This window comes from Thyridium curvatum (assembly GCF_004353045.1).
Source record: "Thyridium curvatum strain D216 chromosome Unknown NODE_20_length_475153_cov_84.797782, whole genome shotgun sequence".
Classification (NCBI taxonomy): domain Eukaryota; kingdom Fungi; phylum Ascomycota; class Sordariomycetes; order Thyridiales; family Thyridiaceae; genus Thyridium; species Thyridium curvatum.
In genome coordinates this window covers 224,891-238,342 of record NW_022156775.1, presented here as the reverse complement: position 1 = coordinate 238,342, position 13,452 = coordinate 224,891, and the positions used below count along the sequence as shown (strand labels likewise).

Genomic DNA, 13,452 nt, shown 5'->3' with positions numbered 1-13,452 from the left:
AAGCAATGGATTGACTGAGCAGACAGGTAGGTGCCTGGGTATCGACGCAAAGAAGGAATTGAGAAGATTCGCGTCTTCCATGGCTGGATCGACCCAGCCAAATCCCGACCAAGGTGCTGCATTCGGTACCAAAGTTCTGAACTGGCTACCTACTTACATAACTTGCTAGGCTACTGGCTGGTTCAATACCTCATCTCCTCCTATATATCACCTTAGGAACTCGACGAATCCCAAGCCAGTTTCTACCTGGATCATCACAAAGTTTTGTTCTTACTACCTGCCGCAGGCTTCCGTCTCTATTCTCCCATCCACTACTTCCATCTTCTTCTCCTCAAAGAGTCTTCAAGATGTCGGACGCATTCGGTGAATGCTGTGCCCAAATCTGTTTCGAGTGCATCGGCCGCTGCTTCCTCGCCTCCATCATCGTCCTGTTCGATGTGCTTCTCATCAAGCCGCACGGCGCTCGGATCATTCGCTGGGGCCGCGCGATCCAACGCACACTTCGAATACCTGCCGTTCTCTGTCCGTTTGCCGACTCCGACCCAGGCATGACCGACGCGACCATGCGTGTCATCGCCGTCCACACTCTTTTCACAATTTGCATCGTACCAGTCGGTTTTACGAACGCACGGTCTCCACTTACGATCAACGATCCTACTTTGGTGATTTTTGGGATCGCGTATCCGATTTTCGCCGTGCTGACGGGCTATGCGTTGATAATGGTGACAAAGGGGCATCAAAACAAGAGTCGGCCTGACCACGCAACGCTACGGAATGGAAAGGGAGAATCAAGCGGAGTTGGACAGCCTGCAACAACCCCTTTGCTCATGGACAGCGATTTGGAGCAGGAGATTCGTGCCATGTTCGCGGTACCTTGAAGGCATTTAGACTGCCGAGGATGAAGAAATAGTGTGCTGCATCTGGCTGGGGGTGTTATGCTGGGCTGTGTGGTGAGCACGGCGCTGCTGCCGAATGATTTGATGGAGACCAAGGACGAGCGGTCTTGAATGGAGCGGCTAGTCCAGGGAGGGATATTGAATAAATCGTTAATGATATCAGAGATGGAGGCGACGGTGTATGCATGTCTGACGGGGCATCAAAGTGCGAGAAGTACAGAGCACTCAGTTCTTTAATTCATGTCTACATATTTAGAACGTCGGATTACCTGGCCGTATGTGTTGAAACGGAGGGTGTGTAAATCGGCGCTTAAGACCTGGAATACACGCGAGTCTTTCAACAAAATAATACTACCATCGAGTTTGCCTTCGTGACTGCCGAACGTGGAACAAGTTCTCGCTTACAATGTCTGAAGCGGCGTTACAGATGCGAGGTGTGACTCTGTTGATGTGAGATGTGACATACGGAGTACGTCCCTTCAACCCGCCATGGTGTTTCTGTTCACCTATGCCTCATGATAGACGCCATGATTGTACCAGTAATTCCATCAGAGCCTTTACCAGTGCACCTTGAGCAGTGATGATGAGGTAGTACTCGAATTGTGATGACATAGCTTGGGCAGTCCTGATAGTTCAGGGCCAGCCCTCATCTACTACTACAGTCAACATCCATCATTACGAGGAAGCATGATTTCCAGATATGCAAGGATGAAAGCCGGCATGGCGCCGGTCGGTCTCTAAGGCCGTAGCTTGACTGATGGAATTTCTGTCAAGCTAGATGGGGGACCAAAGTCGCCCCGAGATGCACGAAATGTACACTTTTCCCAATTGCCCAAATTCTTTGTGACCTGAGCTCCACTCCGTAAAACCATGCCATGTTCATTAAGACCGAAAATGCAATGCTTTCCTTCCACCCCTGGCCGCCTTTTCGCCCGTCATGCCCTCCTCCCTAGCAAAGGGGGGAATGCATTTATCGGACGATGCCATCGAAGCGCTGCTTGAACCACCGGACGGTCTCATCGCGCTTGATGCGGTGGGAGGAGCCGATGGTGCTCTTGCAGCGGCGGCGGCGGGTGACGCGCTCACCGGGGCGGGTCATGCAGCAGTAGAAGTCCATGCCGTAGATACCGATACCGGGGTCGTACTTGATGCCCAGATCGATGTGCTCGCTGATACCGAAGCCGAAGTTGCCGGTCTCGGAGAAGTTGCGGCGGCGGAGCTCGTACTCCTTGACCTTGAGGCCACGCTCGAGGATCTCCTCGGCCTTGGGGCCGCGGACGGTGACGTGGACAGAGATCTTTTCGTTACGGCGGATACCGAAGGTACGGACGGTGTAGCGGGCCTTGCCTGAGGAGAGGGGGGTTCTTGGTCAGCATTCTCGAGAGATTGAATTCTGACGGATCGAGAGGGACAAAAACATACTGTAGACGGGGGTTTGACCGGACAGCTGCTCGAGCACCTTGGCGGCACGGGTCAGCCTGTCACCAGACTCGCCGACGGAGATGTTCAGGACGAGCTTCTGGATGCGGAGCTCCCGCATGGGGTTCTGGGCCTTCTCAGACTGTAGAGATTGCATGTTAGCAATTGCAATCACAGCGATCGCAGTGAGGTATCAGGTGTGCGTACCATGATGACGGCTGTTTGGTTAGTAACCGGTGATGATGGTCTTGAGGAGAAGGAGGTTTGGTCGTGGTGTTGGAAAAGTTCACGGAATTTGACTGGGCCCGCTTGGGAGGAATAAAAAAAATTGTGTGGGTGCTGGTGCGTGCTGGGGCTCGCCAGTCAACCCTACTGCCTGAGAACTTGGGTTGGCGACAGGTTTGGCGCTAGACCGCTTTCAGCTGGAAAAGTGGTCCAAGCTTTGAGAACAACCGCGAGGTTCAGCCTTCTCCCTTTGATATGGTTCCGAGCTTCAGCCGCGTCTCCAAAAATTTCCCCGCCTAGCATAACATACCTCTACTGGACTCTCAGGCTTCTGGCATAAGAAGTGAGCAGAGACCGCGCGTTCAAGTCAGGCCGACGTTGACGCAACTACACAATTTTTTGAAACTGGAACTAGCTACTGCGGTAGCAATCCATTCTCAAAATGTCGAACAAACAGGGCAAGATGGTACGTTTCCCTGCCAAAGCTCCAGGCACCTCCCTTTCACCAAAGCTTCATCAGCTAACATTTCCTCCACAACAGGCCGGTTACGTACGTTTTATCCCGTGTCGCGCGGCTCTGAGATTCTAGCTTCAAGGAGGTAGTCTGACCAGGTTCTCTAGATCAATTACCGGATGCGAGTCACCCTCAACGATGGGCGACAAATGACCGGTCAGATGCTGGCATTCGACAAGGTATGCAACCTCTTCCTGATGGCGTACCTGAAGATATCGCAAAACTGACTCTTTCTCGATAGCACATGAATATCGTTCTTGCCGACACCGAGGAGTTCCGACGCATCAAGCGGAAGCAGGCCAAGCCTGCGGTTCCTGGCAAGGAGGGTGCTGCTAGCCAGACGATCGAGCAGGAAGAGAAGCGGACGCTGGGATTGACGATCGTGCGGGGTGCTCATATCGTGTCACTGTCTGTCGAATCGCCGCCCCCGGCAGACCCCAGCGCGCGACTTGGCAAGACGAGTGGTGGTGGTATCGCGTCTACCCTCCAAGCCGGCCCTGGTGTGGCTCGGCCTGCGGGACGTGGTGCTGCGGCACCCATCTCTTTGGCCGTAAGAACCGCCCTCGCGTACTAACTATGCTGTTGCGTATAGTGCTGACCTTGATACAGGGCCCTGCTGCTGGCGTTGGCGGTGGCGCTCCCCCGCCATTTCCTGGATTCCCCGGAGCCCCTCCAGGTGGTTTTGGCGGTCGTGGTGGTCGTACGTCTTTCTTGTCCCCTGGGATCTCTGGACCGTCTCGCTAACATTACCAACAGCCCCTCCTCCTGGGTTCCCTGGTGGCTTCCCGCCCGCAGGATTCCCCGGCAACCCTCCCTTCCCTCCTCAAGGCTTCCCTCAGGGCGGACCTCCTGGCGGCTTCAACCCGCCACCTCGTCGCTGATGCGGGCAGGATTTTTCATAAGTTTTTAGGATTGGTGGCCAAAAGTTTCACCAGGCGTTCAGGGTGCAGTTCCTCGACATCATTGGGGTTAGATGTCTTCATTATTCATTCACGGTAGATGTAACTGATAGACTACTCTGTCTGCTTTTGAGAACGGCTCGGCATTGCGAGGAATGAATCAATTCATGGCGCACAAAATGTCCCTTCAGTGTCTTTACTTGATGACATTGAAACATCCATGATGCAATGCCTGAAAGAATCTCTTTATTCGCTGTAAGACTGATCCTGGATGGGTTGTTAATCCAAGAGCCGCCATTGCAGGAGGCACTCCCAATGATCACGTGATGCGTTCACGACGGTATGCTTCGGGGGAAGAAGCGGTTTGGGGTGGTCCGTGCTATCTATCGCCGGAATCGTTGGTAGGTAATTTTCTCCCAGCGCAGCTCAACGACTGGACCTCAGCACGAATCCCTCACCCATTCCCGCCTCGCCTCGTCACCAGCTCGCAGCGCAAGTGTTCAAGATGGCCGCACTCATCAAGGCAGCTAATGCGAAGATTCGCTCGAACCCGGTGACGGATTACATCTGCTCAACGCGTAGGTTTTCCCCGATGTTGCCCCTTCCCCAACCTAGCTTCCGCTTTCGGACTCCGGGCCTCGATTGAGCACTTCGGGGATTATATCGTCGAGTTACCATGGTAGCGTTGTATCAATGGATATGGATAGCAAGGCTGAGAAGAGTTTCCATGGGATTGATTGTCTGGGTCTCAATGTCCTCTGCCTGCTACTTGTTCAACGTTTCCCGGATCCTCCGATGAGCCTAAGTCCGAGTCCGGTGGGGGAATTTATATTCTGTCTTTCAAAGTCGCAAGGCTGCGATATGCTTCACAATTACCCGGGACATAGCTAACACATTGGCTGCATAGACTTCTGGGGTCCCGTCTCCAACTTCGGCATCCCGGTCGCCGCCGTCATGGACACGCAGAAGAGCCCCGACCTGTGAGTCAAACGCCTCCCCCGTACCATAGCCTCACGGATAAGGACTTCTTTTGCTGATATCGTTTCTTTTCAATAGGATCTCCGGAAAGATGACCTTTGCTCTCTGCATCTACTCCGCGACCTTCATGCGCTACTCCCTGGCCGTCACGCCCCGCAACTTCCTCCTGTTCGGTTGCCACTTTGTCAACGAGGGTGCCCAGCTGACCCAGATGTACCGATGGATGCAGTACAACAAGTGGGGAGGCAAGGAGGCGGCTGAGGCTTCCGGCGTCCAGGGTGCTGTCGAGGCTGCGAAGGACACGGCCAAGAAGGTCGAGGCCAAGGTTGAGGCTGCCGTCAGCAAATAAGTGCCAAGCCGTGGGGAAACCTACCTCTCTGGCGCTTCTCTTCCCGTGTGAGAGGGAAGCAGTCATGGAATGAACGAGAGACGACGACAGAAAAGACTAAGGAGTGCGGAACGCTTCCGAGGTCATGTTTGCTTTGGTCAGGACATGGCATTGTTCTCGGGCGAAGATTTACTCGGAGCTGTACATTATCCTACACTACGGCCAGGACCATTCATTATTAGGGGTTTCCTGGAAGGACCATACACTAGCCCAGGTTTTAAAAGGGTCAATAGACGTCTTGTTTTCGTTACATGATCCAATTCCGGGGAAGCTTCGCTGTCTTCGTTGCCATTGAGCTCAGCAGTTCGGTTGATGGGAGTTCCCGGGTCTCGGCGACTTATTCCGGGCCTCGACTGACGAGAGCACACATTTTAGTCACCCTTCCGAGATGTACCTTTGGCAGCATGGGATTGTGCATATGGGAGATGCATATTTCTCAAAAGGGCAAGTGGACCCAGCCAATGGAGAGGCTGAAGCTGTATGAAGCAGGCTGGCATCATTGAATGATGAGATGTGGAGAGGTAGTGTGAGAAGAGACCTCGGATGGAGGTACCGCGTGACGGCGGAGAGAGAAGAGGTGTCGGATGCAAGTACCGGACGACACCAACGTATCAAGCATACCCGTTTTCGGTTTGAGCGGCTAGGGGCTTGCGAGCGTTATACATCGGATCCGAGACTGTAATACTCCGCATATGCATCCCTCCATCCCTGGTATGAGACGCTGGTGTCTTTCGGGATTCGGGATGGACTTGTTTGAATTGGACCCGATGGCCATGACTCCTTGATACTTGACAGTTTGCCAATCTAGCAGGATATTTCAGGATGTGAAGAATTGGGAGATAAGGATTGGCCAAGAGGACATGGCCAGCATATCGTCGTAGGAAGGCCGAAATCGAATATACGATCTTTGAACCGAAGGCACGTTGGGGCCATCGCAGGGACCTCAGCCAAAGTCAGCCTCAGACCGACAACAGTCTTGACCACTCAGTCTGGGGTAACATGCCGAGGGTATCACTGTTCGATGGCCGACGGTCAGCATCGGTAACAGACGGCTCTGTTCCTGGTGAGTGTGATCTCTACGTCGGTACTGGGCGGTAGACAAGCGTGTATTTTCGCTCCCGTACCCACCCGGCAACGATGGACATGTCCCCTGCATCTTGCCTCCCCTTCCCCGGATCTGAAAAAGAGGCGAAAACAAAAAGGTGAACAGAACAAGGGAACACAGCAAGTGTCCGCTTTTACCCCAGAGTGGATGCGTCGAGGGCAGTCTACGGGAACTATCGCGTCGCCCTGTGGTGGAAGTGCCATTTCCCACGGCAATTATCCGGGGTGGGACAGGGGCTAGCCACGGCAAAGCTGGGTCGAACAACGTCTGAGTCCTGCTAGGTTTGATGTCTTCACATGGCGAGGCGCGCGTTCTCCAGCTCGAGATACTTAGATCCGTCGCATAGGTACCTTGTTACCCCGCTGTGACGGGGAGTGGTCGGATAGACGGAGAGGACGTGCAGCTGTGAAGGAGTGAGATGATGAGTTCGGAAGAAGGGTTAAGGAAATATGATGGAAGGGACTAAGACAACAGAGAAGAAAACATGTAATGTTCTATGAATGTCGTTACAATCGAGTGCCCTCGGCCTTGGCAGAACAGGCCACGGATTAGGTAGGAATCAAAAACCAGATGCTCGTCGTCCATTGTACCGAGCTAGGAGAGCATTTCGAGTTGTGACTGCATCCAGGAACCACAACAGCCGCCGCCCACCCGATGGGCTCGGGTCCCGCACACGCCTGCCAGATCCTCTTTCGCAGCCTCAAAAACGTCCCAGCTTCAGACGGCGCTAGACTGACTAAGATTTCTCCCCAGATTTACCCTTCCTTGGCCGTTTTTACCCTCGGCACAGTTGCACGATAATGCAAAACAGGGACAGCTGCCTCCGTAATAGCCACTGCAACTCCGCTCTCGGGTCGACCGTGAAGACGTTGTCCGTGGGAAGATGCTCGGTCACATGGGGCGGAGCGACATACCATGACACAGACTGATGCCGAGATACTTGCGAGCAAAGTACATGAAAGGTACCCTTTTTTTTTTCGCCCTCAGGGTTACCTTTATTTTGTTCATTGATGTGTGTGTCTACCTACCGCCGGGTATTTGTGGTTCTGTAGTAATGGAAAATGAAAAAGGGAAAAAAAATACCGCGTGATTGATGACTCGAGAGATATCAAAGAGAAAAGGTTTTAGTCAGGCTGGATGAGAGCTGTGTGTAAAACAGATATAAAAGAGCGCAATTCCCGGGCTCTGGTTGGCCGTCTTTGGACCAACAGTAGAGGCAGTCGCCCGCGCGCTTTTCCATTATATGGGGATGTGTGTCAGATCTTGGGAAGCGAGAGCCATCTCGCCCAGCAGGCAAGAAGAACGAGGGACCAAGGGGCGATGTGTGATGTGTACTCCCACTTTGCATCCCATCGTCATCCCACCCCCAAGAAAAGACTTGCGACAGGGGTGCTGACCTCCAGCCGGTGGGGTGAGGTTCTAAGGTGAAGGATGCATAGTTTTTTTTTATGGCGCAATTGGCGGCGGGCAGATGGCAGAGATGGATCTGGGCTCCTCTGGATCGCCTCCAAGACTTGGTACGAGTCCAATTGGCGATAGGGCTGTGGAGGTTCATTACCAGAAAAAAACGCACAATGTCCGTAGAGTCATAGACGCTCCAATGGAGAGCGGAGAGGAGACGGGCACACGAGATTCAATCAAACGGAGTAACTGTTTGATGTCACGTTGGACAAAGCTATTGTTTTCGTACAGCTTGGTCAGAGATAGGTACCTAGGTAGGTATCAAAGTAAACACCCAAAACACTCCAATGAGTAGAACGGCGATGTTGGGTAGACTCGATTGATCAAACGCTCTTGCTCAGAGGGCCCCTGAACATAACGAGACTGAAAGACTTTGCGGTCAAAGGCCTGCAGGTTGAAGAACAATGCCATTGATTCAGAGGGAGACGAGTCGTTTCCCGGGAGATACTTCGGAGGGAAGTACCTTTTCCTTTGGAGGAGCGCGGCATCCCAACGGATACCCTGGTCGCCCTGGACTTTTTGCTCTGTCCCACTGCTACCGAGGGGACGGAGCTCTGACGATCCATGTCATCACCTGGTGGTTCAGTTCATGCGCTTGCAGAAAAAAATCCCGTCATTGCCGCTCTTTTGCATGCGGATCAGGGTACATGATATGTTCTTTTGTGTCAGACAGATGCCATCCCTCTGTCCTTGGGTCAGTGATAAGAGTTCAGCGGAAGACTTAACTGGCTGTGATTTGAAAGAAGATCTGCTTCATTCAGTATCAGAGTTCCCTCTGTCCTCAACCAATGGGTCACATTCCTGGCTGACCCCAGTCTCTTCCAACACTCTTTAGATCGAACTAGACTACCTAAATCGTTAGCTTCACAGCTCGCCGAGCTTGTAGCTTTCAGCCGATAAACCCCACTAGAGATAACCGCCCCTCCCTCTCTGACCAGGCCAGCCAGAGCGGGCGGGCGAGTGTGATTCAAGCGACCAGACCGGGAGTCTCGTCTCTTGTACCCTCGTCCCTTCTCTTATTTCTTCACATCCCCTCCCCTCGAAGTCATCCCTACACACGCACTTCTTGTCCTGAACAACATCCAGGTCAACAATGGCGTCCAAGCTGGCTGAGCTGCGGGAATCCGCGGGCAACCGCCTCTACGAGGAGGTCATCGAGGATGGCACCGAGCAGCACAAGACGGTCCACCGCATCCGCGCCAACTCGACCATCATGCAGCACAAGAAGCTTCTCGGTGAGTCAACCAACACATCGCGATCCTTGTCCGAGGCCTGGGACAGATCCTATGCGCTTCCTGTTGTCCAATTGGCATGCGCAAGTAGCTAACACGGCCTTATCTACCTAGTTGCCAACCGTGGTGAAATCCGTAAGTGCTCCATCATGATCACCTGTCGCTTGACTCGGTCGAATGCTAACATCTGCTCTCTCAAGCCATCCGTGTATGTCCACCCCACCGAATGACCAAGACGATGGTGTGTTATGTATAGGAGACAACTTGCTTATGGTATTTGTCTGTTATAGATCTTCCGAACTGTAGGTTCCCTGTTGTTAGCCCATTGCTTTTCTGGCCGCATGCATGTTGCAAGCTCGGTACTGACAATGCCTCGGTAGGCCCACGAGCTGTCGCTCCACACCATCGCAGTCTTCAGGTAATGACTGGATCCGAACCACCGATATGCGAGAAATAATACTAATTGTGTAGTCATGAGGACCGCCTCTCTATGCACAGGCAGAGTATGTGAAGAGTCTGGCGATGTTTGTCGAGGTTATTTTGGGTGCTGACCTTGGTGAACAGAGGCCGACGAGGCATACGTCATTGGCAAGCGCGGCCAGTACACCCCGGTCGGCGCCTATCTGGCTGGAGACGAGATCATCAAGATTGCCCTCGAGCACGGCGCCCAGATGATCCACCCTGGTAAGTTGGTCCCGCTCGATTGGCTCAATCGGTCATATTGACGGATTTGCAGGCTACGGTTTCTTGTCCGAGAATGCCGAGTTTGCGCGCAACGTTGAGAAGGCCGGCCTGGTTGTAAGTGAACCACAGCAGCACACTTGTCTGTCTGTCCGAACAGCACTAATCAGACATTGTGTACAGTTCGTTGGTCCCTCTCCCGATGTCATCGACGCTCTTGGCGACAAGGTTTCCGCCCGAAAGCTGGCCATCGCAGCCAAGGTCCCCGTCGTTCCCGGTACCGAGGGTGCGGTCGAGACCTTCGAGGAGGTCAAGGCCTTCACCGACGAGTATGGCTTCCCCATCATCATCAAAGCCGCCTACGGTGGTGGTGGCCGCGGTATGCGAGTCGTCCGCGAACAAGCTTCCCTGAAGGAGTCCTTTGAGCGAGCTACCTCCGAGGCCAAGTCTGCCTTTGGCAACGGCACCGTCTTTGTCGAGCGCTTCCTCGACAAGCCCAAGCACATCGAGGTCCAGCTGCTCGGCGATAACCACGGCAACATTGTCCACCTGTACGAGCGTGACTGCTCAGTCCAGCGGCGACACCAAAAGGTCGTCGAGATTGCCCCAGCCAAGGATCTGCCTGCCGAGACCCGCGACGCCATTCTCAATGACGCTGTCAGGCTCGCCAAGTCCGTCAACTACCGCAACGCCGGTACCGCCGAGTTCCTCGTCGACCAGCAGAACCGCTACTACTTCATCGAGATCAACCCGCGTATCCAGGTCGAGCACACCATCACCGAGGAGATCACCGGCATCGACATTGTCGCCGCCCAGTTGCAGATTGCTGCTGGCGCCAGCCTTCAACAGCTCGGTCTCACTCAGGACAGAATCAGCACTCGTGGATTCGCCATCCAGTGCAGAATCACCACCGAGGACCCTGCCAAGGGTTTCCAGCCTGACACCGGCAGAATCGAGGTCTACCGGTCTGCCGGTGGCAACGGTGTCCGTCTCGACGGTGGTAACGGCTTTGCCGGCGCTGTTATCACACCTTATTACGATAGCATGCTGGTCAAGTGTACGTGCCATGGAAGCACATACGAGATCGCCCGCCGCAAGGTTCTCCGCGCCCTCGTCGAGTTCCGTGTCCGTGGTGTCAAGACCAACATTCCTTTCCTGGCGTCTCTCCTTACCAACGATGTGTTCATTTCTGGTTCTTGCTGGACCACGTTCATTGATGATACCCCCGAGCTGTTCAACCTGATTGGCAGCCAGAACCGCGCGCAGAAGCTCCTGGCCTACCTCGGCGACCTCGCCGTCAACGGCAGCAGCATCAAGGGCCAAGTCGGAGAGCCCAAGTTCAAGGGAGACATCATTCTTCCCGAGCTCCTGGACCAATCTGGCAACAAGCTCGACGTCACCCAGCCTTGTACCAAGGGATGGAGGCAAATTATCGTCGAGCAAGGTCCCGCTGCCTTCGCCAAGGCTGTCAGGAACTACAAGGGCTGTCTGTTGATGGACACGACTTGGAGAGATGCTCACCAGTCTCTGCTGGCTACCAGAGTCAGGACTGTTGACTTCCTCAACATTGCCAAGGAGACCAGCCACGCCCTCTCCAACCTGTACAGTTTGGAGTGCTGGGGAGGTGCCACTTTCGATGTCGCCTATCGGTTCCTCTACGAGGACCCCTGGGACCGCCTCCGTAAGATGCGCAAGGCTATCCCCAACATCCCCTTCCAGATGCTGCTGCGTGGTGCCAACGGTGTTGCTTACGCCTCGCTCCCCGACAATGCCATTGACCACTTTGTCAAGCAGGCCAAGGACAACGGTGTTGATATCTTCCGTGTCTTTGACGCTCTGAATGACATCAACCAGCTCGAGGTTGGTATCAACGCCGTCCACAAGGCCGGTGGTGTCGCCGAGGGTACCGTGTGCTACTCCGGTGACATGCTGAACCCTACCAAGAAGTACAACCTCAAGTACTACCTTGGTCTTGTCGACAAGCTCGTGGCTCTCAAGATTCACGTCCTGGGCATCAAGGACATGGCTGGTGTCCTCAAGCCCCACGCCGCTAAGCTGCTCATCGGCTCCATCCGTGAGAAGTACCCTGACCTCCCCATCCACGTCCACACCCACGACTCGGCTGGTACCGGTGTCGCCTCTATGGTTGCTTGTGCCCAGGCCGGAGCTGACGCCGTTGATGCTGCCACCGACAGCATGTCTGGTATGACCTCGCAGCCCAGCATCAACGCCATCATGGCTTCTCTGGAGGGCTCCGACCTGGACCCTGGTCTGAACGTCCATCACGTCCGTGCCCTTGACACCTACTGGGCTCAGCTGCGCCTGATGTACTCGCCCTTCGAGGCTCACCTCACTGGACCGGATCCTGAGGTGTACGAGCACGAGATTCCTGGTGGTCAGCTCACCAACATGATGTTCCAGGCTTCTCAGCTCGGCCTCGGCTCCCAGTGGGCCGACACCAAGAAGGCTTACGAGCACGCCAACGACCTGCTTGGTGACATCGTCAAGGTCACTCCCACATCCAAGGTCGTCGGTGACCTGGCTCAGTTCATGGTCTCCAACAAGCTGTCTGCCGAGGACGTCAAGGCCCGCGCTGGCGAGCTTGACTTCCCTGGCTCCGTCCTCGAGTTCTTCGAGGGCATGATGGGCCAGCCGTACGGTGGTTTCCCCGAGCCGCTGCGCACCAATGCTCTCCGTGGCCGCAGGAAGCTGAATGAGCGCCCGGGTCTGTCTCTCGAGCCTGTTGACTTTGCTGCTGCCCGCAAGGAGTTGATCCAGAAGTTCGGCGGCCCTATCACTGAGTGCGATGTTGCCTCGTACATCATGTACCCCAAGGTCTTCGAGGACTACAAAAAGTTCATCCAGAAGTACGGTGATCTTTCCGTCCTTCCCACTCGCTACTTCCTGTCCAAGCCGGAGATTGGTGAGGAGTTCCATGTCGAGCTCGAGAGGGGCAAGGTCCTCATCCTCAAGATGCTTGCCATCGGCCCTCTGTCGGAGAACACTGGTCAGCGCGAGGTGTTCTACGAGATGAACGGCGAGGTCCGGCAGGTCGCCGTCGACGATAAGCACGCCGCCGTCGAGAGCGTCAGCCGGCCCAAGGCCGACCCGCTCGACTCCAGCCAGGTCGGTGCTCCCATGGCCGGTGTCCTGGTTGAGCTCCGTGTCCATGACGGCACCGAGGTCAAGAAGGGTGACCCTCTTGCTGTTCTCAGCGCCATGAAGATGGTAAGTTTCTTGCCTTTCAATTCGAAATTACCTAGTCCATTCTTGCTAACCAAACTTCGTAGGAAATGGTCATCTCGGCCCCGCACAACGGTCTGGTCTCACAGCTGGCGGTCAAGGAGGGAGACTCTGTTGATGGCTCGGATCTCGTCTGCCGCATTACCAAGAAGTCTTGATGTGTCGGTCTATGGCCACACACACACGAGGCTGTTTTGTCTAAGTTTTCCGGGCGCTGGTTCAATTGGGTTAGATTGTATTTTTCAGGGCGCGTACGTACGTCTCTAACAAGGTTAAGGATCCCGTTGGGTTGTGGAAAAGAAACAGAGATCGTTTCGATAGTCATTACGTTTCAGACTTAAGAACTATGGATATTGCTATGGTATCGTCCACACTACGCAGAGATCAACTGTGGGTGCTTGTCATGATTAA

The 13,452-nt window shown here is 54.3% G+C and overlaps 5 protein-coding genes across 5 annotated transcripts; 4 read left to right on the top strand and 1 right to left on the bottom strand.

Annotated features, from left to right (window-relative positions):
* Positions 1-347: 347 nt before the first annotated feature.
* On the top strand, positions 348-878 carry E0L32_004294 (uncharacterized protein; the record flags this gene model as incomplete). The annotated part of the gene is made up of 1 exon (XM_031138689.1): positions 348-878. One exon carries the CDS (start codon positions 348-350, stop codon positions 876-878), a length of 531 nt encoding a protein of 176 aa, XP_030997307.1.
* A 988-nt stretch (positions 879-1,866) lies between these two features.
* On the bottom strand, positions 1,867-2,525 carry E0L32_004293 (uncharacterized protein; the record flags this gene model as incomplete). The annotated part of the gene is made up of 3 exons (XM_031138688.1): positions 1,867-2,243; positions 2,319-2,457; positions 2,523-2,525. The coding sequence occupies 3 exons, from the start codon at positions 2,523-2,525 to the stop codon at positions 1,867-1,869; spliced, it is 519 nt and encodes a 172-aa protein (XP_030997306.1).
* A 457-nt stretch (positions 2,526-2,982) lies between these two features.
* E0L32_004292 (uncharacterized protein) lies at positions 2,983-3,935 on the top strand (the record flags this gene model as incomplete). The annotated part of the gene is made up of 6 exons (XM_031138687.1): positions 2,983-3,006; positions 3,082-3,090; positions 3,162-3,233; positions 3,296-3,604; positions 3,664-3,754; positions 3,811-3,935. The coding sequence occupies 6 exons, from the start codon at positions 2,983-2,985 to the stop codon at positions 3,933-3,935; spliced, it is 630 nt and encodes a 209-aa protein (XP_030997305.1).
* A 523-nt stretch (positions 3,936-4,458) lies between these two features.
* On the top strand, positions 4,459-5,280 carry E0L32_004291 (uncharacterized protein; the record flags this gene model as incomplete). The annotated part of the gene is made up of 3 exons (XM_031138686.1): positions 4,459-4,531; positions 4,861-4,933; positions 5,010-5,280. 3 exons carry the CDS (start codon positions 4,459-4,461, stop codon positions 5,278-5,280), a joined length of 417 nt encoding a protein of 138 aa, XP_030997304.1.
* Positions 5,281-8,978: 3,698 nt separating this feature from the next.
* On the top strand, positions 8,979-13,199 carry E0L32_004290 (uncharacterized protein; the record flags this gene model as incomplete). The annotated part of the gene is made up of 10 exons (XM_031138685.1): positions 8,979-9,120; positions 9,232-9,252; positions 9,318-9,358; positions 9,408-9,419; positions 9,498-9,535; positions 9,589-9,620; positions 9,682-9,801; positions 9,854-9,915; positions 9,982-13,026; positions 13,089-13,199. The coding sequence occupies 10 exons, from the start codon at positions 8,979-8,981 to the stop codon at positions 13,197-13,199; spliced, it is 3,624 nt and encodes a 1,207-aa protein (XP_030997303.1).
* Between the last annotated feature and the right edge of the window lie 253 nt (positions 13,200-13,452).